The sequence below is a fragment of the Fukomys damarensis genome, unplaced genomic scaffold (genome assembly GCF_012274545.1).
Source record: "Fukomys damarensis isolate Sample0158 unplaced genomic scaffold, DMR_v1.0_HiC HiC_scaffold_32, whole genome shotgun sequence".
Lineage (NCBI taxonomy): Eukaryota > Metazoa > Chordata > Mammalia > Rodentia > Bathyergidae > Fukomys > Fukomys damarensis.
The window spans coordinates 47,392,426-47,418,893 of NW_022900944.1; the positions used below are offsets into that span (position 1 = coordinate 47,392,426).

Consider the following 26,468-nt stretch of genomic DNA (forward strand, 5'->3'; position numbering starts at 1 on the left):
GCAGCCCACACTCCCTGCCGAGCCTCTCCACCCGGAGGAGACGGCAGGACGGATGCGCAGTGTGAGGCTGGCCTCCATCCCACCCAGAACCGCACAGCCCCACCTACGCCCTGCACACCACTGCCACACACATGGTGACAAGGCCCGTGCACACGAGGGGTCTTAGAACAGCCGTGCAGAGCAGGATCCAGGGCACACAGCAACCTCAGAAAATTATCACAAGCCTAGTGGCCTCGGACAACACACACACCACCTCCCAATTCACTGTGGAGGCCAAGAGCCCACAGCGGGTCTCCGGGGCAGTCCGAGGGTGGCAGGCTTGCGCCTCCTGGGAACAGGGATCTTGCCCGGCTTCTCCAGGCCACCCGTGGCGGTCACATCACCCCAGCCCTCTGTGCCCCCCTTCCCCACCCCTGAAGGACCCTGAGGTGACACTGGGCCCATCCAGGTGGTCTGGGATGTCTGCCCACCTCCAGGACCTTCCCCGAGTGACATCTGCAGTGTCACTGGCCAGGTTGGGCACTAAGACCACCGTCCCAGGATGAGAGACATCTGGGCTCATCCTGCACACAGGCCTGGCTTGTCCAAGAAGAACCAGCCTGAGCCCACAAAGGTTAGCTCAAGGTCACACTGCAGCCCACAGAGCTGGAGGTCCCTGTCCCGTCACCCCACTGTCCCCAGGGCTCCTCCCCAGCAACACTGCTCGTGACCCTGACCCGGGACAGCCAGGCCTGTTCCTCCCTGGCTCCCCCGGAAGACAGCGGGCCTTGATAAAGCCCCTACCCGGTGCTGGCCAGGGTGACGCAGACCTCAGAATGGAAAGCACATGGCTCCCAGCCTCCGGGGCTGATGACACTCGGGCCTCAGGGATCATCATCTGCTCTGGCCAGTGCTCCAAGGAAATGGCCAGAGTCATCACGCAGAGGTGCTGGAAGGACTCATCTCGGAGCCACGCGGGACTGGCGCAGCAAAGCCGGGGAGAGGCGGAGGCCGGGGCCAGCTGGGGCGTGAGGCACAGACCCTGAAGGGAAGAACAGTGTCGGTGTGATGGGGAGCAGGCTCTCCGGGCCGAGGAGGACACTCCGCCCGCCCGCCGAGGCTGCCCTGTCCCATGGGCACCCCTGCACTGGCCTCTGCCGCGTGCGAGTCACTGCCAAGACACAGAGACCAGCCGGCGAGGACGGGGAGAGGAACACGACTCCCACGGCGAGAAGAGCGGGAAAGGCTGCCTGACATCTGGTCACACCAAGGGACACCGGGTGGAGGGGAAGACCGGGCCAGTGCCCCACCGGAGAGGGCAGAGCATGCTCCAAGGCTGTGAAGACGTGGCCACACACGCTGACTCGTGTGTCTGGGGTGTGCGGGCCTGGGCTGCCCAGTCCAGCTCACTGGCCGTCCCTGCTCTCGGGAGACAGCTGTCTCCTTCGGCCTCGCCTCCCTCACTCTCTCCTTCCTCTCTCTGCCCCCCACCTCCCTCCCTCCATCTCTGTTCAAAACAGCCACCTGGGGTGCTGAGCCTGGCAACAGCAAAGCCCAGAGGGACATAGAGCCGGCAGGTGTCAGGAGCTGAGCCCACCCAGTCCACAGATGGAGACACTGAGGCCCGGGGACTTCTAGAAGCCGTCACTGAACAGATAGCACTGACTGGTGTTTTGTTTTCTCGTTTTGTTTTGGTTTTCTGAGTCAGGGTCTCACTGTGTATTTCAGGCTGGCCTTGCCCTCCCTCCTAGGTGGTTCCTCCTGTCCCACCCTCCCCAGTGCTAGGATTACAGGCGTGCACCACCTCGCCCAGCTTCTGCTGGGAAAAGGCCCGGTCACCTCTCTCACTCTGGGTGTGGGGCGGCTTAAGAAGGGCCTGATCTCCAGAGGCTTGGAGGCCATGCCCCAGAGGTCACCGGGGAGCCCTGCTGCCCTGAGGTGCCTGGCTGTGCCATTTAGACCTGGGCTAGGACCCCCAAGCACACCCGACGCAGGCCTCCACGGGCTCCCCTGAGCTGTCTGCTTCAGCGGCTCACCCCAGCCCTTTGGCCTCCTTTGTCCCTGCTAAAAGAGCAGCAGAGACCAGACTGAGGGCGCTGAGGCCACCATCACCAGAGGGGCCATCGGAGCGGGAACGGGGCCCAGCCGCATCTCCGCCCCTTGCCACAGCAGACCACAGCCTCCCACAGACGCACAGCTCTGGGTGCAAACCGCCCTCGGGCACGTCCGGCCCCACACCACCCGGTTGCCACAGCCTCGGCTCTGCGCGGCTGAGTCCAGACCACTGGGCAGCCTTGCCCACGGTGTGCGGCCCCTCCCAAAATCTGTTTCTCATTCCCACAGCAGGGTGCTGTATCCACTCCCCGCAGCGCTTTGCCTGTCTCAAGAATTACACACTGGGCAGGCTGGGCCACGCGGCCGGCAGCAGGGAGCCAGGACAACGCGTTCCATTGTCCCCAGCCACCTTCCCAGCGCCCTGATCGGCAAGAAAATGTCTCAGTGGAGGAGGAAGGAAAACATTCCCAGCCCAGCTCCCATCCCTGCCGGCCACGCCCTCCCTGAGCTCCAAGAGGAGCCTTCTGGCTTGAGCTGTTCCCAGGCAGCGACCTCCACGGGGTTTCCGGGGAAGCCCACCCAGCCCACCCAGGCAGCCACGCACCCCACACGTGGTCCCCAAGGAGCGTCACCGCTGCTGTCCGAGTTACGCAGCATCCGTGTGTGTCTGGCACTGGGCTGGGCTCCTTACATCCGGAGGACCTGCATCTGCTATGATCCCATGGCCCCGCTCCACAGGAAGGAAGGCTGGGGCTGGCAGCTGCCTCAGAATCCAAACCTGGGCCTGTCCAAGCCCAAAGCCCAGTAGGAAACGGAGCAAGTGCCCTGCTGCTGTGGTGAGGAGAGGCGTGGCCGGCACCTGCTCGGGAACTGGGGAGAGCCCCGCCCCCCTGCCACCCCATCTTGGCTGTGGGGGGTCTACAGAGCCCGTTTCCAAAAGGGTCACCTCACAGGTCCTGGTGGACGAGCAGATCCCGCACCTGCAGAGCAGCCTACTCTGAGACACTGGCCACTGTCCCTGGGTCAGGATGGTCGGGGACAGCGGCTGGGCCATGTGGGCCAGGCAATGGCAGAGGCCAGGGTGCCAGCTCCTTAGGGGGCCTTGGGGCCGCCCGCACTGGCTTCCCACGTCCTGACCTGGACAGCTGGTGTCCTAGTCCTCGAACACAGCCCCTGGACAGCCAGTGAGGAGCTGCGCTGGGACCTCTCTGGGCTGCTGCCCCACTGCCCAAGCCCTTGCCATGGTCACCAGGAACCGCCCCACCCTGGTCCGCAGCCGGACACTCAGGGCCGTTGTCTGAACTGTCCAAGCCACAGCCATGGTTCACAACCAGTCCCGGGTGGGCATCGAGTGTGCAGACAGGCGCTTCCTCCTCTCCGCTGCCAAATGCCAAGGCACAGCTCCTGCCTCCCTGCATCTGCCCCACCGGTACCAGGCTCTGGGAGTGCAGGGCAAGAGGGCCCCTGTGAGCGGTGGGACCCCACTCTGCAACTGCACATGCGTACACAGCGATCCTCACCGCAGCCCTCGGGCCGGCTCTGCTTATCCCAGCACAAGAAGGAAACTGAGGGCCAGAGCAGTGATGCATGTGTCCCCAGCGGTCCCGACCCAAGAACCTCCCCGGAACCAAGCTTGAACTTGCCCTGGCCCTTGCCAACACCGGCTCCTCCCTGACTCTGCAACGGGAACACAGTCTTCTGTGCCCTCAGGAGGAGACTCTGTGGCAGGAGGGCTTGCTCTCGGGGCTGTTCCAGAACATCCTGGGTCCACACACCACAGTCACCAATCGGCAGCGCCTCTGTGACCGGCACAGTGTGGAATGGCAGGGCAGACACGCGGAGCTGCGGGCCTCGCGTAGACAGAGCCACTGACCTGAAGGGCCACAGGAGCAGACACAGCCCTGGGCAGGACGCCCTCCCGTGGAGGAGGACAGACTCCTGGGAAAAGAGGACCGGAGAGAGGAGAGGTGGAGAAGGGTATGTCAGGACCCGGGAAAGCAAAGCCAAAAAGGAAGAGTTTAAAAAGACCAAAGCAAGAGGCTGGACATCAAAAGAACCCAAATCTCCCAAAACTGGGCCATTTGGCCGGACCGCCTTTCCAGCTTCCCAGACGTTGCCCAAGCACTGGAGAGGCATGGTGCTGGCTCCGCCTTGCTGTGCCCAAGGCCCCCCACACTTCACCTGCAGGCCCCGGCGTCTGCTCCGCCTCCTGTGGGTCTGCACCTGAAACAAGCTGTCTGCCTCACCTGCCTCCCTCCACGCTTCCCCATCTTGACGCCTTCCCGTGTGTGCAGTCACAATGTCCACCCTCTGGGCACAGACTCAGCTCAAGGTGGCCTCTGGACCAGCGCTCCCCACAGCCCACGTCCCGCCTCCTCTGGACCACACTTGGAGACTGGATGCATCCTGTCAGCTGATGGTTTTCCACCTTGGGCTGGTGACAAAACACTGGCGTCTCCAGGACCCATCTCTTCCCATCAAAAGGGCCTCTGGAAGCCTCGGTGGAAATTGAGGGCAAAGACACAGCTGTGTGGAGCCTCGAAGGGGCCTCACACTGCGGCAGAGGCCAGGACCCCTGTGCTGGGCCAGACCCAGTGCCCCACCCTCAGGGTCACCTGAGCACTCTCTCCCTTAAAACAAAATGCTGCCCAGGAAAGGGGTCCGCTCCCACCTGCCCAGGCACAGCCTTTGCTGTTGTACATCCCACAATCCACTTGGACTATCTTGAGCCAAGAACAATAAAAAGTGAAATAAAATAATAAAAAAGCACAATCAACATCAAAGTGAGGCCCCAGGACACCCTGGGCGGTCCCACAGGACATGGCCCTCAGCCAGCCTGTGCTAGGTTAACGCCTCTGTCACCAGTTTGAAATTCTGGACGACTTTATCTTGGACCCTCTGGACCCTGCTGCAAACCTCTGTGACAGTGTGGGCCCCACAGGAGCACACCCCTCTGACAGGTGGGGAATTCGGGGTGCTTCCTGGTCTGCCTGTGCAAGGTCGAGGGACGCTGTCAGGCGGGAAACTTCAGCCCTGTGGAAGGTCGTTAGCCCGCACTGTGCCTTAGCCTGTCGCGGCTGCTATGAAGCAGCAGCAGCAGCAGGAGCTGGGTGACCACAGAGAGCAGAAGTCACTTCCCCTGTCCCAGTCTGGGCCATTCAAGACGAGGCTCCATCTCTACTTTCAAGATGGCGCTTTGAAGGCCGCATCCTCTGGAGGGCCGAGCAGGCCAGCTGTGCCCCGCTGGTGAGGACACACAGCTCCCCTGCCTCCCCGAGTGTGTGAAGTGGAGGGACACAAACGCCAACCACAGAGGCCGGCGGCTCGGGGCTGTGATGACCCAGGCCAGGGCAGCGCACCTCGCTGCAGCCTCTGAGTTCCAGGCAGGTGGTGGCGCTGGACAAACTAAGAGCCCTCGAGCTGAGACCCCACCTCCCTCCCAGGGCCACAGAGGACAGCATCTCATCCCACCACGCCCAGGTAAGCACAGCACACAGTGCGGACACCCTGTGAGGGCTGGCACCCTGTCTGCTCGGTTCACCACTGCATCCCAAGAGCCCAGCCTGCTGCTGGAGCTCATATTTGGCAAATGAACAGATGAGCTCGGCCTCCTGAAGGTCTCTGTGTCTAAGCACCCCACTCAGAGTCTCCACTAAACAGCACAGTTTAAATAGCTGGCTGGTGAGCATGCCTGTAGTCCCAGCACTCAGGAGGCTGAGGCAGGAAGATCATTGAGTTTGAGACCAGCCTGAACTACAGAGAGAGAACCCTGTCTTAAAAAACAAACAAAAACACAACACAGTTTAAGTATGGTAGCCGTCACATGGGTTGCAACCCTAAAGATCCCTGCAAGTTCCCCTGAATCTGATGACCCACTTAACAGGTGGAGAAACTGAGGCACAGAGGGTTGCACTGTTGCCCAGGTTCCACAGCTAGAGAACCTCACCCAGGAGCCCACACTGGTGCCCAGGGAGGGCTGCTGCTCTGTAGCCCATCACACTGGCCTGCCCCGCATCAAAGGAGGGTCCCTCCCTCCTGCAGACCAGTCCTGCATTGCCCAGTGTCACAGTGCCCATCCTGGGCCGGGCGTCATCAGTAAACAAGGTGGCGGAGGTACCGCATGGCGAGGGTGGCAGCAGCACAGAACAGTCACAGGCAGCAGCTCTGTGACAGGTGTTTCCCCAGGACCCAGAAAAACAGGGCCCGGCTGTGCTGCGCAGGTCTCCTGCAGGCACTTCCGAGGCCCAGGCCCAGGCCGTCTTGTTCCTGTGCTTGACCAGAACGCCTGCCCTGGGGATGCGAAGCAGGCACAGCTTCCAGCCCTCCCAGCCTGCAGCAGAGGCAGGCGGAGCTCCTCCCACCACCAGCGCTCCGGGCAACACATGTGGACGGAGAGATGGACTTTCTCCCGAAGCCCCGGGAGGCTGGCGCAGCACTGTGAAAACCAGCTGTGTACTCATCTCAGATGAGGGCAGGTGGCCATGGAAAACAGCCCTGCCCGCTCCCTCCCAGCAGACAGCCCGCGGTCCTCCACCCGTGGCCTTGCGCCCCGGGACCCTGGCGCCGGAAAAACAAGGCTGGCGCGGGCAGGAGGCAGGCAACCAAGCTCTGCAAAGGGGCCTGGGTTTTTAAAAATACAAAATAAATCATCGTTGAGTTGTGGGGGAGCATTTCTTTCTAATTCAAAGATTCTTAACCTTCTGGGGCCCTGGGCCCTTTTGGAAGTCTTGCGAAGCCAGGGGGCCTGTCTCGGAATGTCTTTACATGCATAAAATGTTCAGGATTGCAATAAAGATCCCAATTACCTTGAAACAGTTATCAAAACATTTTAAACTGTGATATAGTCAGCTATGAGCTTTTGTGGGAACATGGCTCTCACAGAGTCTAGCAACTTCCTTGACTCAAAGAATCCCTGAGCTTAAATTCTATTTCGAGAAAACAGACACAACGGCTGTGTTTCGTGCTGGGAAAATGCATCCCTCCCCCTGGTGACAAGGTGACAGACTGCTAATGTCACTGGCTCGGTGCCTATGTCCATCAAGGCAGGAAATGCTAACTTTCAGCTTGAGTTTAGAGAAAATAAAGATGCATGATTTTTTCCACACAGCTACACAATCTCTTCAATTCTCTCCACCGAAACTGTGGTTAGGACCCCAGGGATGCCCCAAAGACCCCTGGCTGCTACTCCGACCCTGTTCAGGAGCGAGTGGAGAAAAAACACTCCAGCAATTTTCAGCCCAGCATAGAAGAAATAGAAGGTATTCTAAATTTTGTTCAAAAAGACCCTTGTGGAAGGAAGAAAACATTAAATTTGAAGTTATTTCTAAGTATGGTATTTAGGGTAACCTTTTCCTTTTTGCTAATGTCATATATGTGAAATCTATATATCATGTGTTATTATTGTCCAACTTGTCTAATAAAAACCCAGGCCTGCAGGAGGTCATGGGGATGAGAACAGAGCTTTCATTTTAATATTCTACAGTTGGTACAGTTTAAATTTCCACATTACAATTTTAATTAAAAGCTAGTAAATAGTCATTGAACGTCACACTTTGAGGGGGTGAATTGCACTGTACATAAAGTACATCTCAGGCCATGAAAAAACGCTTAACTCTTGCTGGCACTCAACTGGGGCAATTTGTTAATTCATTAAAAAGCTAATCAGGCAAACAGACTATGATTAGAATGATCAGGGCCCAGTCAGGGAAACGTGATCACGTGGCTACTGGGTGATCCTAAACATGGTCAGCGTAGAGGTAATTCTTACAATGGGATGTAAAGCTACAATTCTCACCCTAAAATGTTTAATCAGAGAAAGTGCAATCCTTATCTTTTAGGGATACATATGGAAATAGGGATGAAAGGTAGAGAGTAGCCCGAATTTACTTAAAATAACCCTGCCTCAGGGGGTGGCGCTCAGAACTTTGTGCATACTTGAAAAAGTCCATAATGAAACATTTTCAAAGGCTAGCTTTTGTTTTAAGTAACTAGACAAGCAGTAATAAAGAAAATTGCACGAGGTAATACTCTTTAAGAAAGGGTCACTGTGGGTCCCTGCCCTCCTGTAGTCCCTGCCGTTCGCTGCCAGCACCGGGAAGGACAAAAGCACGAGCTCAGTGCCATGGCGTGGGGAGGGGACCTGGAGTCCAGGTCCAGCCCAGTCCCAGGCCTGCCTCGGCCACAGGCCATCCCTCTCCCATACCCAGCCTCAGTTTCCCCACTGTCCAAGTGAGGAACTCTGCACAGGAACAATCTCTGGGCTTCCTTCCCACGGCACGTCCCGAGGTCATCAGACCCATGTTTACTTGGGCACTGGTGGAGAGGCCAGGGGCCCTGGATGGCCGTCCATCACCCAGCCTCTGACATGGCCTCGGGGAAGCCACAGCCCCCTGCCACTTCCAAAAACAAGGGTGTTCCACAAGGCCCAGCGAGGAAGTGGGTGGAGCCCACCTTTGTTCCCTCTCTGCGGAGGCCGCTCTGGGTGTGAGCAGGGCCCCTCTCTGAGTCCCCAGCCTCCCGCCTCACCCTGCCCACCTGCACCCAGCACCCACTCATCTCACAGGGTTGCGTCTGAGACAAGGGGCCAGGTCGGGGTCTGACCAGCTTGGGGCAGGTGGGTGCAGCCCGGGGAGGCTCCAGAGGCCCAGACTCACAGTGAGGCCAGACGAGGCCTCCTTCCTTGCCCCCCATGCCCAGGATCTACCTCATTATACCTCTCGGCTCCAACATCTGCAAACCATGCCAGGCAGGGTCCTGCTCAGAAACGAGCCCGGAAGCTGGCAACACAGACATGGGCTCTACCAGACGCTGCCAGGCCCTGTGTGCCTAAAAGGCTCTGAGGCCAAAGAAGCTGGGGTAGCACTGAGTCTAAGGCCTTGCCGCAGGCTTCTCCCAAGCCAATGTGCATGTGAGTCTGAGCCCCAGAGAGGGGCTAACAGCCTGGGGAGTCCTGCTAGGGACAATCGCTGAGCTCCCCGCTCCCCACACACCTGGAACTTGCTGTCTCCTCCTATCAATGCCATTCACCCTGGGGCTGAACTTTGGCACTGACCTTTTCTACTTCGAAGACGGATGCCTGTCCTGCTCACCTGAGAACACTCAGTGAGCACGAGGCAGTGGGAGGTGGACGGAGGGACTGGCACAGGGGCTGGCGTGAGAGGGGCATGTCACATTCATCCCTGAGGAGCCGACAATGGGCCTGCTGGGACTGCCTCTCCCCGAAGCCCAGGCGGGGGTCCCACACGACTTGGGGCTCGAGGGTCGGGGGTCTGCAGGTGGGACGAGGCCCAGCATGCGCCCCACCCACTGGGAAACGGGGTCAGGTGCTTGTTACCACTCGTGGACATGGCGGTGCTGAGAGTGCGTCCCGAGCTCTGAGTGCCGCGCTGAAGAAGACCTGGGATTTCTTCCTGCAGCCTTTCCCTCTTCTGGTCTTCCTTCATAATGAGCGTATATCTTTATACCCTTCTCCCCCGACCCGCCCTCTCTCTCTCTCGGTACCGGGGATCAAACTCAGGACCTTGCACTTCTGAGGCAGGTGCGGTGCCACTGAGTTAAATCCCCAGCCCCATCTTTATGTTCTTTTTAAGAACCATCTTTCTGGAGGCTTTGAAGACTTGAAGATACAATCCTTATTCTCAGAAAGCTAAAAGTCTGTTTAGGGAGAGGATGCTTCAGAGCCTAAAGCGCTGGAAAACCAGACAGGCTGGCGACTCAGATGCTCAGGGGACTGGAGCTGCTGGGACTCAAGGAGGAGCCCAGGGACAGCCTGGGGTCCTGGGGGCAGGTCTCAGGGGACAGTGGGACTGGCTATCCTCTTCCTATGTCTTCCCTCCTGGGGATGAGCGGTCTATTCACAAGCAGGACCCTCACCACTGCCCAGCACCCACTGGAGGCCCAGAGCCGAGAGTCTGCCTAGCCCAAAGGAGCCTTTTCTCTGTATAAGCTGATCACCACAAGTATTCCATCACAGTGGCAGGAAACTGACAACACGCACGCCTCCCAGGTCCTATAAACTACTCTCAGAGCCAGGTTTCCGACACCTTTGATTACAACATCTCCACGATCAATAAAATAAAAATTTGTAATTACAAACGTACTTTTGATGTCCGAGCATCTGAAGGGGGCATTTCCAGCTTGTGTGGTGGTAGATTTTTAAACATCAGTGGTCAAGCTTATGCTGAGAAGGATGGAAACCCAGCCCCTGTCCCTCCTGCCACAGGAGCTGGACACCTGGAACTACATTTCCCAGAATCCCGTCATGTGCTTTAGTCTAGACTTTTCAGTGTAAGCCATACCCACCAGGGTGCAGGAGGCCGAGACTTGGCTCTGCAGCCCCTGTGACTTCCTGGCTTGCCAAACTGAAGTGGCAGCCTTTTTGGTCTTCGCTCCTCTAGTCCTTCAACAGACTGCTGCGTTCAACCTCATCTTTTCCTGAGCAGTGCAAGAAATTTTCCACCAGACTCACAAGAACAGAAGCTGCCCAGCCAAGCCTTGCCCCTTCAGCACAGTGCTGCTGTGCAGCACTGCACCCTGGCACAGCTGCAGACGGCTGTGACTGTCATCAGCAGCATCCTTATGATCCCTGCCCTGAGTGGAGAGGAAAGGAGTCTCTGGACCGGGCCAGGCCATCTTTCTGGGGCCCAGACCCTTCCCGACACCTTGGCAAAGGCTGCAGGTAAAGCCCTGGATCTACTGGCTCAGAAGCTGGGCGCTCAGGAGGCTCCCTGAGTTAGGAGCGAGGACCAGGGTAACGGGAGAGACTGTGCCCTGGGCTGGCTTAGCTGCCATCTGCTTTGTCCCTTGAGATGTAAGAAGGGTCAGTGTCCAGGCCCAAGGCTGGGCCTCAGAGCATTTGGGACAGGAGCAGGTGGGGCCGACGCTGGGGTGGACAGAGGTGCTTGTTTCTAGGGAATGGGAGCAAGGGAAGGGAAGATTTGGCAGTTTCAATGGTGTCACCTTAACAGCCAACCAGGCCCAGAAACAGTTTATGCATCTGAGAGTGTCCACCCAGGGCCCACAGGCCACTTGGCCCCTTTATTTTTTTTAAATTATAATAAAAATATTGAAGAATAAAGGCAGCCTCGCTCCTCATCCTCATGAACTACATTGTCTATTGTATAAGCAGCTGAACCCCTCTTCTCCGCGGGGCGCTGGGCATCCTGAAAGGGTGGAGCAACGCGATTTCCAGGCTGCTGAATGAGCTGGGCGGCCCTAACAGGGAGGGTGTGGACTCCCCAGCTGAGGGAGGGAAGACACCGGCTTGTCCTCTCTACTCTGACACCCTCCACCTGCTCTACTTCGGGAAGGAATCAACCAATTCAAGAAACAAGACCAACGTCCTTTTGGGTTTAGGATTATTACTTTCGAAATTGGTGGAAAATGCGTACGTGTTTATTTTGGGGCTATCAGAGCTTTGAAACCTGAATTTTGCAATTGCCAGGACTGTATGAATTGCCTCTCAAAAAATCAGTGCTGTAAAAAACTCTGCAACCTGGTTTGGCCGTGCCCGCGCTGTGTAAGGCAACTTCGGCGCTCAGCTGCTGATCCCTCCGGCCCATGAGGCCCAGGAAGGCCTAGCTGCTCTGCCAGAGCGTGGGCGCCCCTGCCAGCTGTGGGTCCCAGGGGGAACCCAGCTCAGGGCGCCCGGTGGTTCAGGGATGCTGGAACCACATGACTTACTATGCCCCACACTTCCCTTCTGTAAAAATAAACAAATAAACAAACTGCTGGAGAGTGGCACGTCTGTGTCCAGGCAGAAGCATTAAACCCTGAGCCCTTGGATGACACCAACATCACCCGCGATCACAGGGGCCAGCAAGGGGATCCAGATGTCTCCCTTCCCTCCCCACATCACGCAGACGAAGCCCCAGCTGTGACTGGCCTCTGGCCCTGGGTGCCCCTCTGCCTGCTTCTCCTTGGTCTTCTGAACAGGTGGAGAGGGCAGTGACAGGCACAAGACCGCCGAAGGAGCCGAGTCTCTGACAAACTGGAGAGCTGCAGCCTCGAAGAGCCCCAGATGCAGAAAAAGAAACAGAACAGAGAAGGCGGCAGGAGTCTGAAAGAAGCTAACTCATTAAGCCACCGAAACATTCCTTATTTATTATAGACATTAGCCCAGTCTAATTTGATGCTGGAAAGAAAAAAAATGCACTGTTTTGGTTCATTTTTGCCCGCCCAGAATCCCTCCCTTTGCTTGCCAGCTTCTATTTCCCCCTCCCTCATTAGTGAAGCCCACCGTCAATCAAGGTGCTCCACCTTCCAAAACACTGGGGGTGGGCACAGAACCTAAGCAACCAGTCAGTCTCTGCCCTGGGCTTTGGATCCCACGCAGAGTAAATGAAGGAGAGAAACAGCAGCAGCTGGTTCCTCTCAGCAGTGGATCCTGCTCTCCAGTCCCCAAGCCACAGGCTGCTCTCTTTACAATCTTTTCCACGACTTACTACTTGTAATGCTTTTCTTTTGAGCCCCTACCTTACCCTTCCAACTGACTTTCCTTTCCCGCACCTTTTACTTTTAAACTGCCCGAGTCTGTTTCTACAAACACACACACACGCGCACACACACGCACGCACACACGCACGCACACACACACGCACACGCGCGCGCACACACACGCACGCACGCACACATGCACGGGAAAGTGAAACACTACAGAGAGGAGCAACAGTGTGACCGCCCACCATGAGATGGGTGTCACCCCCGACACACTGGTGTCAGAAAGTGTCACCTGGCCCGGGAGGCGGGTTGCAGAGCACTCACCTAGCATTATGGGGCCTGGGTTCCAACCCCAGCACTGCTTCAAAAGAGAGAGAAAAAAGGAAACAAGAAAAGAAAGGGTGTCTTCCCTGTGGCACAAGCCCTGCCAATAGACCAGGACACTGTGAAGAGGCCAGGACAATCCCTGCCCTAGATCACACAACTCAGAAGGGAGGCTCTGGAGCCAACTCCCAGATGTTCCCTGCCTCTCGCCTCCATACCACGTGAATGCTGTTTTTGTTGTTGTTGTTTTGTTTTTTGGTACCAGGGATCGAACTCGGGACCCTGTGCAGTGGAGGCACCACTGAGCTAAACCCCCAGCCCATGAATGCTGAATTTTTAAACTAGATTTTTCACTGAACAAGTAACACGTACACATTATTTTTAAAGACCCTAAGTCTCCTTCATTACCAGAACAATGGCTTTTTAATAGTTTTAAGAATTGTGTCATTTCAGAATTTTCCTATGCAGCCACCAGCATAGGGATTCTTTTCACAAATCTAGATAGATAAATGGGTTTATTCTAAACACAGTACACACAGTTCCTTGCCACTTCCTTTGTTTTGTTTTTTGTTTGTTTTCAACGCTGCAAATCGAACCCAGAGCGTGGCTCGTGCTAGGCAAGTGCTCCACACGAACCGGCGCAGCACTCTGCCCTGTAGCCTTGCACCCTGGAGATTATGCTGCACGGAGACGGCCTCAAGCTCGAAGGTCCCGCTCCCATGGCGCCTGCCGTTACTCCCCCAGTCTCCTGCCATCTCTCTCTGCACTTGGCCTCCCCACATCGGCCGTTTACCTCCTAACTTCCAAAGAAGGCGGTGGCGGGTGCCCATGACTGCACAGGGAGCCCCGGGCGTGGCCCTGCTGGATTGAGGCCTGGATCTGAGCTGTGTGCACGAGGAGACCCTGCTTCAGACCTCGAGGAAGCAGCAGCGAAGAGTGGGGTGGCACTGGGGCTCCCCGAAGCCACACTGGCAGGCAGAGTGGCCAGGTCTGCAGCCCAGCACAGAACACTGCCTCTCGCCCACAATGTGGCAAGGCCACGCACAGCCTTTGACCTCTGGCATCAGGAACCACAGGAACACGGCTCGGCCCTGCAGGCAGAGGGCACTGCTGAAGGTCAGCATGAAGGTCACAGTGCAGGGCTCCTGCTGGGGAGCCTCGCTGTGTGCCACATGCAGGCCTGATGCCCACTGCAAAGAAGCCACGTGACGCTTCCCTGCGCTCAAGCAAAAACCCTCGATATCAGTTTCATTATTTGCTGCCTCCCGGCTACTGCCTTTACCGGGGGAGAAACACCCTGCCTCCCGGGGTCTACAGTGCTGGCAGGAGCCACTACATGTTCGCATGAGATGCAGTCCTGAGTCTGCACGCTCACTTCTGCCTGGAGAAAGGACAGGGCAGCGGTGCCCCCGGCTCCCAGGCCCACTGCCTGAACAACCTCCGCATGCTCTGCCCTTACTCTGAGGTGAAACTGCAGGCCTCGTTTCATTAGACAGTGAATCTGGGCAGTGGTGTCGTGAGCCTCTGAGTCCTGAGCTTCTCGTGCACCAAAGAAGCTGGTGCTCAGGGGTCACTGGCAGAGCCAGGAATTAGAATGGGGCCTCTAGGTCTGAGTGCAGCCGCCCATGGCTTTGGGGGGGTCTCTCAGTCTTGAAAACAACCTGAAGGTGCCTGTCATCTCCCTTGGATGAGGCTGATCCTATCCCATAATCCCTCCCACCCACCTCTGTGGACACAGCCCCGTCCCCGTGAAGCCCATCACGTGTTCCAGGTATGTCTTGCCCCAGGGCCTTTGCACTGGCCATACCCCCATACTGAGACTCTTACTCTAGGCTCCACAGGGCTCCCAGTCCGACCTCTCTCAATATTCTTAAATGTCATCTTCTCAGAGGGGCCTCGGGACCTGCCATCCTATTTAAGGCTGTGACTTTCCCCTTACACGCTCTCTCACACTCCTCACTTAGCATCATCATGATAATGATGCAGCCTCGGGAAGGCGGACTGCTCCTGGAGCTCTCGCTCCTCTCTTCTCCAGCGAGGCCCATCCTAGCACAGACCCCAGCCAGAAGCAATTCCAGAGAGTCCCAGAGGAAGGGGAGAGAGTCGAGGGTGGTGACGCAGCCAGGTCCTGTCCCTTCCTGGACAGGGAGAGGACTGCATTTCCCAGCCCGCCTTGCAGCAAGGCGTGGTCCTGCCCACCGGACTCTGTCCCACAGAGGAGCAAGCCCTGGCATATGATGCAGGGTGATTTTGGGGAGCTCCTTACTGCAGCAGGGCCTGGCTGACACCGCCCGGAACCGGGGAGGCCTGGGCCAAGCGGTCCATGTCTGTTGCTTACAGTCATCACAGTAGGCAAGGCTGCAAACCAAAACCATGGGGCTTCCGGCAAGGGCGGGACACACGGTACCCAAACCTCCTCAGCCAGTGACGCCAGGGCATCTCCGAGGGCCAGAGCTCCACGGGGGGACACGGCTGAGAAGCACGCGGCTCCCCTGGAGGACGGAGCCAGGCCGTGGAGAGGCTGGAAGTGAACTGGGAAGGGCCGCCGTCCAGGTGACACACGCATGGACGGGCTGCAGGGGGCCACGAGACGCACACCTGTCTTACAGCGGGAGAAACTGAGGCAGAAGGCAGGCTCAGTTCCAGGCCTGTCTGGCTCCTAGAAGCCAGATTCTCAGCCCCCATAAGGCAGAGCAGTCTGAATTCTGAGCAAAGCCACGTCCCATGCTGGCCTGGGAGCAGGGTCGTCCTCTGCCCAACTTCCCCAGCCCACACCCACTGGGCCAGGAGCCGCCAAGGGCGACCCTCCTTCCTCTCCTGGAGCCCACGTGGTGCGGCCAGACTAAACATCCTCAGCAGGGCCCTGCAGAGCTTCCCCGCACGATTAGGTCCCTCAGGAGAGACCCAGCCCCGAGTGAGCACCGACCCTGACCCTCAGCGGTGTCACCAGCAACAACAGCCACTGCCCCGGGGCCTCGGGAATGGGGCGTCCATGCCTCTCGGGTCAGCCCCACTCCTGTCCACCATCCCTGCTGGGGCGCCCCATCCACGGCTGTGCAGACAGGGTGGGGCAGAGGGGAACTTCCGCCCAGGACACAGGGTACGAAGGGAACCCACAGCCAACGTCACTGCCGCGGCAAAAGACGGGACGCCTTCCAGAAGGCCTGGCCCCTGCTTATCGCTGGCACCAGACACGGGCCTGGGAATCCCAGCCAGGGCATCCAGACAAGAAGAGAAATAAAAGGCAACAAAAAGTGACAGGGAAGAACAAAGCATCCCCGCTGGCAGACAGCAAGGCCCACAGAGCAGTTTACCCCTCACCGGCCACCGGGAGGGCGCCTGTGGGTGGCACCGGCTCCCTGGGGGGAGGGTGCCAGGGGCACGGCCACAAGCGGCAACACAGGGTCGGGGACACCACTCCGCAGCTGCCGTGCTGCTCCCGGCGTTTTGCTCTCGGACGGAACCTGCTTTCAGGGCTCGCACGGCGCTGATCTGCATCACCACCCTGACGAGAACACTGCCCTGCTGCACCTGCCTGGGCAGGCGTGTGGAAGCGCACACCTGGCTGCCCAGACTCAGGCCCGGGTCACTGCGCCAGGCCGAGCTGAGCGCGAGGTTCCCATTCCACCCTGTGTGCAGGCAGGCGGCTCCTCCTCCTTTGGGGGGTTGGACATGGGTGACTTCTACGGTGTGTGAGTTACACCTCCACTGCCTGTCTAAAGGCAGGGCAGGGGCACCGTGTGCCCAGCACAGCAGGCCTCACGTCCTGAGACCCCACCGTCCTGTACTGGGGCCCTGGCTGGGGAAGACCACACCTCTGGTCCTAGCAGCCCCCTGGGTTCTGCTGCTTCATGCTGTGGACTGTCCCTCTCCACAGGGCCTTGGCATGTGCCGCCACCCTCCCGGCTGCCCGTCTGTCCCGGTCATCTGGCTCTCACTACCACCGCCCCATATGGGGGTCCCATCCCCCAGCCGGGCAGACACCCTCACAGCACTGTCGCACTGTGGAAGTGCCCTGTCCCAGTGCCCAAGGCTGGCCCTGGTCAGTCAGGCAGAGCTGCAGGGAGCGCTGGCTCACACGGCCCCGGTGGTGCCCGCAGGGTCCAGCCGTTGGCCCGGCGGTGACGCCGTCCACTCACAACAGCAACAGGGGAGCCCAGCCACGCTCCTTCCGCAGCCTGGGCTGACCCCTGCAAAGGGCCCCCAGCACAGCCAGCCCGTGCCCACACAGCTGCCCTCTGGCCTCGCTGCCAATGTCCCACATCCCCAGCCAGGAAAAGGGCAAGGTCGAGAGGCACAGAGCCGCTAGCCAGCCCTGGTCATCGCCCTGCGTGGACAGCAGAGACCCCAGCCTCACCTGGCCCCACCCCCGCCACAGCGGCAACACAGGGAGGTGGTGATACGAGCAGCAGGAAGACCACGTGGAACGGCAGACGTGGGGAGCACGGGAGAGAACCGCTCCCAGGGACCCCAGGCCTCCAAGTGGGGAGCACCAAAGAGACACCCCGAAGACCCGGACCCTCGCAGCTGCGACCCCTCACCCCACCGACCGGGGAGGACCACCGGGGAGGCAGGTCGGCAGCGAGGTCACTTCGGGGAGCTGATGGCTCTTCCAGGAGGGAGCTTCTGGGGGGTCCCGGCGGAGGAGGGGAGAGGCGACACAGGCGGCGCTGCAGGACACCCCGGTGTCCTTCTGTCTCGGGCCTTTCCTGTGAGGGAAAGGGACAGAAAGCACATAGGCCAGAGAAGGGGCTGAGAGAGGCAGAGGGGACCAGGACAGAGAGGGGCAGGGGCAGGCAGGGCGGACCGAACGCAAGGGGCAGCCACAGAGAGGCAGGGGGAGGCACAGAGGCCGTGTCCCAGGGCCCAGAACCAGAGAGGAGGACAGAGAGGCCGTGTCCCAGGGCCCAGAACCAGAGAGGAGGACAGCACCAGAACCAGCGTGGTCCAGCCCAGAAGCTGCGCGAGGGCCTCTCACGGCCCCTCCCCGGCCTCCCGGGCCCCTGTGTCTGTCTCCTGCGTCTCTCCCTTCCTCCCTCCCTCTCCCCCTTGCCCCTTCCCTCGCCTCTTGCCTGGCTCTTGCTCTCTGCCTGCACCTCCCTCCGTCTCTGTGTCCCCGTCCCCATCCCTGTCCCTGTGGCGGAGCCCTTGGCCAGATGGCAGGGTTCTGCGGGCAGATGAGGCACGGGCCTGCTCCTCGTCAGGCCATGCTAACTGAGGTGTAGTGTGTCCTGCTGTTTTGATTCACGTTTCCTGTCTGGGAAACAGACTGCAGCGCTGGGTCCGGGCCAGGACAGGGGCCAAGGGCAGGGGCCGAGCCGCCCGGCACTGACCAGCTGGCCGGCAGGGGGAAGGTTCCAGGGGCGGAGCCACAGCACCCTCACGGTGCCCCAAGTCCAGGAGACAGGGACAGGCTGGCCTCTGCTGTGCTGCAGCCTGGACTGGAGTCAGACTGAGCTGGGTTCAGATCCTGCCTGGGCCCCCAGGGGTGCCCTCGGCAGGCTCCCCCGGCCCAGGGCGAGGCGAGGCAAGGCGAGAAGGTTGTGCGCGCCTTGGGGGTGGGCACAAGGCCCCGGCCTGCGAGGGCCCCGGGTCTGCTCTGTGTCCACCTCCCCCGCCAGCACCCAGTGGAGCCCTGGACCCCACTGCCTGAGCTGTTTATGCTGCAGACTCAGCGGCTTCACGCTGGGTTCCCCGGCCCCATCACTTCCGCTCCTCACACGAGTCCACAGTGTCTCCCTGGTGCGCTAAGAAATCAGCACTCAGTGTCACAAGCAGGCAAAAGCAGAGGTGGCACAGTTGCAACACAACAATTATTCAGCACTGACAGAAGCTCCACAGACGGAGGCGAGCACGTGGCGCCAAGGGACGGCCTCACACAGAGTCCACGGTGCAGGGTCTGCCCATGCGGTTCGGCAGGGCTCTGGGTCTCCCTGAGGGGTAAGGCACCCACAGCCACTGCAGGGTGAGGAGACACGGGCGCTGCACCCCAGCCCAGACGGCTGGCCTTCCCTCTTGTGACTGAGTGTGCCTGGCAGCACGACCTCGTCCTCCTCCTCCTCCCCTCCTCCCCCTGTCTGTGGCAGAGCTGCAGCCACAGCTCCCTTAACTGCCCTGGGACCACAGGGCAGGCAGGTGGGAAGCAGAGAGGTTCAACAGTAGTATTGCACTGGGGCTTTAGCTCAGAGGTTCCACCACCTGCCTTGGGTGTGAGAGGACCCGAGTTTGACCCCCAGTACAAAAAAACAAACAAAAGCCACAACAGTAGTATTGCAAATAGCTAAGGTAATTAGAAATTATTATAAGGCAATTAGACAAAGAAAGGCCCTCAGCATAGAAAAGCAACTGAGGCACATTCACTATTTAGCGTTATTAAAAGGGAGAAACTACTCCAGGCCCAGTGGTTCCACTAGGGATAATAGCAGTGACTAACATTCTAAATAAGTATCAGTCACCTGAGTGGGGGCCAACACCTTAACCCATCCCCTGCAGGAAAGGTCCCTAACCTATCCCTTACCAAAAATCCCCGTTCGTTCCTTGTACACTTACCACATGACTTGCTTCCCCATGTAATCAACATTACCTAAGTGACTATATTTGTTGTAATCTTACTGGTTGATCATAGTTTTGTCCCATCTCATACTCACCTTGTAATTTCTGATTGGACCAATGCTATCTAAGTGACTGTACTTGTAATCTTATTAGTTGACTATTGCTTTGTCCCATTTTGAACCGGCCTCTCCTTGTGGCTTTGCTTCATAAAAATCCTCTGGGAAACAGGGTCCAGGCAACCACTTTCTGGTCCCTCTTCTGTCTCTCTCTTAGACAGAAGCTAAGTTTATCTCAATAAAATTTTCCTACTCTTGACCTCTTTTGTTCCTAGAATTCATTATTTGATTTTAAAGAACACAAACTCATATTTTGGATATCTAGCAGGTTTGGGGGTTCCATATATTCCCCCTATATCAATGGCATGAAGCTGACTCCAGTCCCCAAGTGCCCTTCTCCTAAACCCCCTTTTCAGCATAAGCCACTATTATTTTGCATTTGCTGCCCCATGCAGCTAAACGCAGTCCCACCAATGCAGGCTTATAGTCCCCACATTCCTCCTTGGGGTTTTAGGCAGCATCTCGTAGAAATCTTCATCGAGCAGCCTCCTAACGGGTACTTGGACTAGGGAACTGAACTAGGGTTTGTTATAATTTACATCCAAGAGATAGCAGTGCCTCCAAGGCCATTGCTGCCTGAAAGATGGAAGAGAGTCCTCCAGGAGGCGCGCTAAGGACTAACAAGTAAGCACTTGTCTGAGGAGGAAAGGATAAGATGGCACCTAGCAGATGAGGTAACAGGGCAAAGCCCCTGGACTGCTGGTCCTCAGCCCACTGGAAGTCAAGCACTCAGTGCCAACCAGTGTGTCGGCTTCAGTGCCAGAAGCAGGAGACTGGGCAGCCACTGTTCATTACAGAGGAATCCAGGGTTTCTCAGCTCTCAGGGAGACAAACATTAATCCCTCACTGTTGCTCATACTGTAGAGCACTTTACAAAGACTGGACAAATGTTTCCTTTTATTCAGGGCAGTCAATAAAGATTCCTTTTACCACAGACATGGGGATAGAATTATCCTTAGCCAACCTTGTCACAAAGACTGTTAAGCAGAAAACCACACAGGTTGTGAAAGCATAGCACAGGCACTCAAGCAGATGGTCATCTGGTGCTTCTGCGGTCAGAACCTGGAAGGCTAGGGTGGCACTCAGGGGAAAATCATTGTCTGCAGGTGCAAGGCCCTAGGTTCCAGCCTCAGCACCACAAAAATGAAACAAAAAGAAACACTTGGGACCAAAAAAGCTAAATATTTATCAATAATTTGGGAACTCAAATCCATGCTTGGAAAATTAGGAAGAAAAATTGGATAAACTTGATATTTGTCCCAAAGAACCAACCACCTGCACACATATCATACAGAATTTTAAAAATCTTGATGTGTAACTGAAACTTGTTCTGCTTTTAACTGATGTGGTATTTATAGTTCTGCCTTTGCCTAATGAACACTGTGGTTTTAAAGTGAAGACCATGCCCCTCCCCCGCTGCCACCACGTCCTTTCCTCTCCTTTCTCTCTGACAGTTGGGCTCTCTTCTCCAGTGTCCAGGTCAAGAAGAAATTGCAGGGGCTGAGGATTTAGCTCAGCAGTTCGGTGACCTGCCCTGCAAGCTCAAAGACCCAAGTTCAATCCCCAGTACCAAAAGAAAAAAAAAAAAAAAGAAATTGCAATTGCATAGTGGTGAGATGATCTAAAATGTCAGTGTGGGGTGCAGGTGTAGCTCACAGGTACAGCACTTGCCCAACATGCACTAGGCTGTGGGTTCTATTCCCAGCCTTGTCCCCAAAGTTAGTATAAAATTTTACACAATTTTTTTTTTGAGACAGAATCTCATTGTATAGTCTAGATTGCCCTTAACTCAATGTCCTCCTGCTTCAGCCTTAGAAAACATGCACCACCAAGCCTGTTCTTTATTCATTATTTTGCAGGGCTAAAAGTTGAACCTATGGTCTTGCACATGCTAGGGAAGGGCTTTACCAACATTATTCCTGGTTTTACATAGAATTTTTAAAGCAATAATGGAAATTCTGTTGGGATAGATGAAACTTAGCGGGAGCCTGGCTTCCTGCCCCTGCTCTGCCCCTCAGTCTTACTGCCGTGCCCCAGAGGTGACAGACAGCGGGATCATGGCAGCCACCTCCTCCAGCAGCCGGCCGAGCTTTCAGGAGGCGACTCCATCACAGCTGCCGCAGCCAGGAAGGCCGGACACCCCCATGGCCCCACCGCACCGCGCTCAGCTGCTTCCAAGGGAGACGCGGCCCAGGGACCAGGCGCTGCCACGCTGTGCAGCCCCTGGGGGGAGCGCGGATCTGAGCCCAAGGCCAACAGCCAGCCGGACGCTCACCTCACTGATGAGGCCAGGTCAGAGGTCAGGGGTCCACCCACGACTGCTCCCCAAGGCGGAGACAGCTCCACCCCACTGGAGGAGAGGACCGGACGTGGGCCAGTGTGTTCCGGCTGTGCTGCATGGCCATGGCCTGTCTCCTGCTCCCTGCCGGCCTGAGCCCCTGGCCCCCTGCGCCGGCTGGAGGCAGCCAGAGGCCTGTCCCCTCCCCTCCCGCCCAGGAGGACTCGGGCTGCAGCCGGTTACATGCTTGCCTCCTGGGCCAGTCTTGAGAAAACAATTTCACGGGCAGGAACAAAGCCTCACTGTCCACACACTGCCTGGCAAAGGCGGGGGAGCCAGGAAATCAGAAGTAAGAGAAAAAGGTTCTTTCTTCTCTATGGAGATGAAAGTCACACATGAAAACCAACTCCTTTTCCGTATGTAAGGTATCGGCCTGTAGTATAAACATGCACTGCCATCCCACTACCTAATTCCAGAACATTCCCATCGCCCCATGGGCTCCCCGCCCCTCACCAAGCCCAGGACCCACCAACCCCGTCTCTGTGGGTATCCTGGATGATTCCTATGGGCAGAATCACGCGGTCCGTGGCCCTTGTGGCCCTTGGGGGCTGCTTTCTCCCCTCAGCAGCACACTGTCAAGGCTCGCCCTGCGGTAGTGAGTGTCAGTACGTCACACCTTCTTAGGGCTAATATTCCACTGCTCGGTGCCTGGGTCTATTCCTGCTGCTATAAGAAAATACCCAAGCCTGTGAAACTCATAAAGGACACAAATGTGTTTCTCACTCTTCCAGAGTCTGGAGGCCCAGGGTCAAGCGGCCAGGGGTTCCCTGCCTGGTGAGGGCCCAGCCACTGCTTCTCGCGGGTCCCTGAAGGCTGCGCCCTCCCTCAGGTGGGGAGGCAGGACCAACAGGGGCCTCGGGCACCACAGGGCTTAGCAAGATGGGCCTCAGGTCAGGATAGCCAGGAAAGAGGAAGAAGGGGACGGCACAACCAGGCTGTGACTGACCACGGACTGTGTCATCGAAACACCCAGCAGCGGGGAGGAGCCGCAGCCAGCCGGGAGGGTAGTGAAACAGTCCGGGGCCAGGAAGCCCGGTGCCCCTCCCAGCAGCCACAGGGCACAGCCGGCTGGAGCTGCAGAGCCTCCCTGGCTCCTGCTCTGTGGCCTCCTCACAGGCTGGCAGGCACTGTGCTGAGAAACATGAGCTCACGGTTCAGGACCCACCGCGGATTTTCTGAAGTCACCTGCCGGAAGGCACTAGCTCGTGTTCACAGAAACCTGGGCCATGAGTGAGGGGCCAAAGGCGCTGCGCTGCAAGAGGCATCTGGCTTGGGGGTCGAGTCCTTCGCCGAAAGTTGATCTTTGTCCAGCACAGCAGCACACGCCTATAATACCAACGGCTCAAGAGGCTGAAGCAGGAGGGCCACAGGGCTGAGCCCAGCCTAGGCAACTCAGCAAAACCATATCTCAAAAGAAGGAAAGGAGGGGCTGGTGGTACAGCTCCTGGGGAGCGCTCGCTTCCCCGCTCAAGGCCCTGGGTTCAATCCCCGCACTGCAGAAGGGACCGCCCACAGAGGTACAACAGGCCCCATTAATGGGGCAGCTGCTGGGAGTCCTGGCCTGAGGGTGGGCCGGGACATCCATGCTTGAAGGGACATGAAAGCCACTCTGGCAACAGAGCTGGCAGAAGTGCTGGAGCCACAGCACAATCCTCAGAGACGATGCACAGTGTCCGTCTACTCCCCGTAAGTGGGGATTTCTACAGGGTTGGTGCCAGATCGACCCTCTCTCCCAGAGAATCGCGGATATGACAGCCATGACCACCATGTAGGGCCAGCCTGGAGCTGCAGTGTGGGTGTTGGTCTCAGGGCCACACAGGCCCTGCCAGGAACCTGGGGCCAAGGCCACCTCAGGGAAAGCCCAGTGCTGGTGGCACCGGGTGGGCTACTGAGGACGCTCAGCTCACATGGAGGCTGCAGGGCTGGGGCAGGGCTGGAGCCGACTGCTGGTCAGCAGGACAGGTGCCTGAGCCAGCACCAGCTCTACCAGTGTTCTGCATGATGACCAGTCCAGGCGCAGAGCCACCCCAGCTCTCACCACACAGCTCCTCATTTAAAATGCACTGAATTGCTCAGTGAACAGCTTGGGCAACCTCCCAGGACGGGCTGGGGTCAAGGATGCTGCGGTGATTACAGAGTCAGCAGATGGCTCCGGCACTGGGTCCCCACATGTGTTTTGTGAGCCTCGCATTCACTCCGCCCCTCTGTATTGGTGCAAAGACCCTTATTTAAACTATAAATTGAATTAAAAACTCACATTTAATATTTAGTTATGGTGTGGTTACCGGTTTTATGGGCCAGGCTGTTGCCTTCCTATTTGCTTTCAATGTTGTCCTTTATGTTTGCCAAACCCAGGCTGCTGCAGTGACGAGGCAGACGCCAAGTTATTAACAATTATTACCTTTTACAGTCATTTTTGGCCCCAACATGCTTTTCTGGTGGTCTCATAATTTCAAAACAGGGACCTTTGAAATCTTAGCCGCACTGAGCCAGGCTGTGGCCGGCGCTTCCTCTCCCAGCCAGTGGAATCGCAGGTTTCCATTGTGAGACATTTTCCACCCCAGCAGGCATAAGCTCAGGACCCGGTAAGGGTGGGGACAGAGCCCCTGGGGTGCAGGCAGGACAAGCTGTGCCCCGAGTGCCCTGTGCTGTCACCCAAGCTACAAGCTAGGGCCACAGGATCTGCCCGTTACAGCCACCAGCACACAGGGGGGCGCCTCACGCAGCGCACGGCAGGAGCCTTGAGTTCAGCCGCCACCGCGCCACATGGACCGGGTCCCTGCTGCCTGTGGGTATGGACAGAAGGTTGGTGAAACAGTCATGGACGCTGTGGCTGCAGCATCCCTGGCACCAGGCTAGGAGGTGGCAGAGACCGTGCTCAGGTCACCAGGAGGCAGAGACCCTGCACGGGGTACGGAGGATGAGCAGAAGGGACGAGTCAGTCCCGCCAGCTGTGTGACTGGGCCAGCAGGACCACCTCTGGGCTCTCCTGCTCTCACCAGAAATCAGACACCTGGCAAGGACCCAGCGCATTCTCTCAGGAACTCCTGGAAGACAGCACCTCTGCCCCGGCCTCTGGGCAGCGGGAAGAGAAGACATCCACCCTCCACCTCCACATCCAAAAGCGCCATCGTGCCCACCACATAAAAGACAGAAGGGGAAAAACATCCCTTGTTGTTTTTTTTGCCTCAGATGTGCATAGGGAGGCCACTTTGGGAGGGAAGGAACAGAAAGAAATGGCGCTTTTCAGCCGGTGAACAAAAAGTGTCCTTTAGCAGGCGATAATTACATACAGGAAAGCAATTAAGGTTTTAATAATTTAATTACCTTCCTGAAAACCCATCAAGAGAAAATATGGAGTGAAAACATTTGTGAGGGCTGGCAGCCACCAGGAGGGCGATCAAAGGCCCACACGTCACTGCTCCAGGCCGACCGCTGCTGTTAGCGGGAGGGCAGCAGTTCCCGGCGGGGCATCGCAGCGTCATCTGAAGCCTCAAGGTTCGGCAAACACAGTTTTGGCTTCTCCCTGGAAATCAATCTTGTTTTCTCTGACCTTCACTTGTCTCAAGGCAGGGCCAGCTTCGGAGCTAGGGCTCCACAGAGCGGGGGCCCCACGCAGAGCTGCCGTGTGGGGAGATCAGCCCGCCCAGATCAAAGGCAGGAGGCTGGAGACGGGGCCACGGGCCAGGTGGGAGGTCCCCACCTCTGCCCGGCCCTGGGGACCACGCCCACCACATGCCACCCTACCTAGCACTTTGTTGTTTTTATCTTTACCTTCCTAAGACCCAACTGTACTGTTTCACACTAACACGTGGTGCAGATCTCAGCTTTCGCCTGCAGCGAGGTGTGCGGCCCAGCGGAATCATGCACACGCCTCCTTGGGGGACCATCAGCTCTCACTCCACAGCTCTGCGTCACCCTGAGGAAAGCACTCCCAGGTGGTCACGCCAGTACTCCCTTGCCAGCCCCGGCCACCACCAGTCTGCTCCGTCACCCGGCACCGGACACCTATTCTGGGGCCTCGCACCCCCAGCCTTCTGTGATCACCTATGCTACCTGCTGCTTTTCAACCTGGCGCGAGAGCTCTGAGCTGTCACCAACCCACAAGACCAGGGTCACTGGCTGTAAACAGGAAGTGGAGTGGAGAGCCACACCGGAAGCGAGTCCACACTGCCGCGTGGCTCAGCCTGGCTCCTGACTGTCCCTGGTGCCACCAGGCAAACTCCAGCTCCTGCCTGACCTGTCCTCACAAGCACCAGGGCAGGGCTGACTGCTAAGGCCTGGCCGGGAGGGGCTAGCAGGTTCCTGAGCAGGACATGGTCGCAATCAAAAGTTTTTGACCCCAAGGCTCCCAGGCCTGCTGCGTGGAAATCACCGTGTGCTACCCTGTTCTACGGCCACAGGGTTCTCTGCTGAGCGACTGAATCACGGTACCTATTTTTGATCACTAGGTCCTTACAGCGAGTTTCTTTTCCCACCATCACCAGCAATACTAAAACTGACCTCTGTGTAATCACACCCTCCAAGCCGGGCATGGTGGTGCACACCTGTAATCCCAGCACTCAGGAGGGTCACCGTGAGTTCGGGACCAGCCTGGGCTACACAGTGAGTTCCAGGTCAGTCTCAACTACACAGTCAGACCCTGTCGCAAAAAAAAAAAAAAAAAA

General features: G+C 57.6%; 1 protein-coding gene across 1 annotated transcript in view; it reads right to left on the reverse strand.

The window, feature by feature from the left end:
- LOC104864579 overlaps positions 1-26,468 on the reverse strand; it is a 131,451-nt gene that overhangs the window by 27,195 nt on the left and 77,788 nt on the right. Inside the window, exon 5 of the mRNA XM_019207947.2 lies at positions 784-1,021. Within this exon, the coding sequence (XP_019063492.1) occupies positions 784-1,021 (238 nt within the window). The remainder of the gene's footprint in view (positions 1-783; positions 1,022-26,468) is intronic.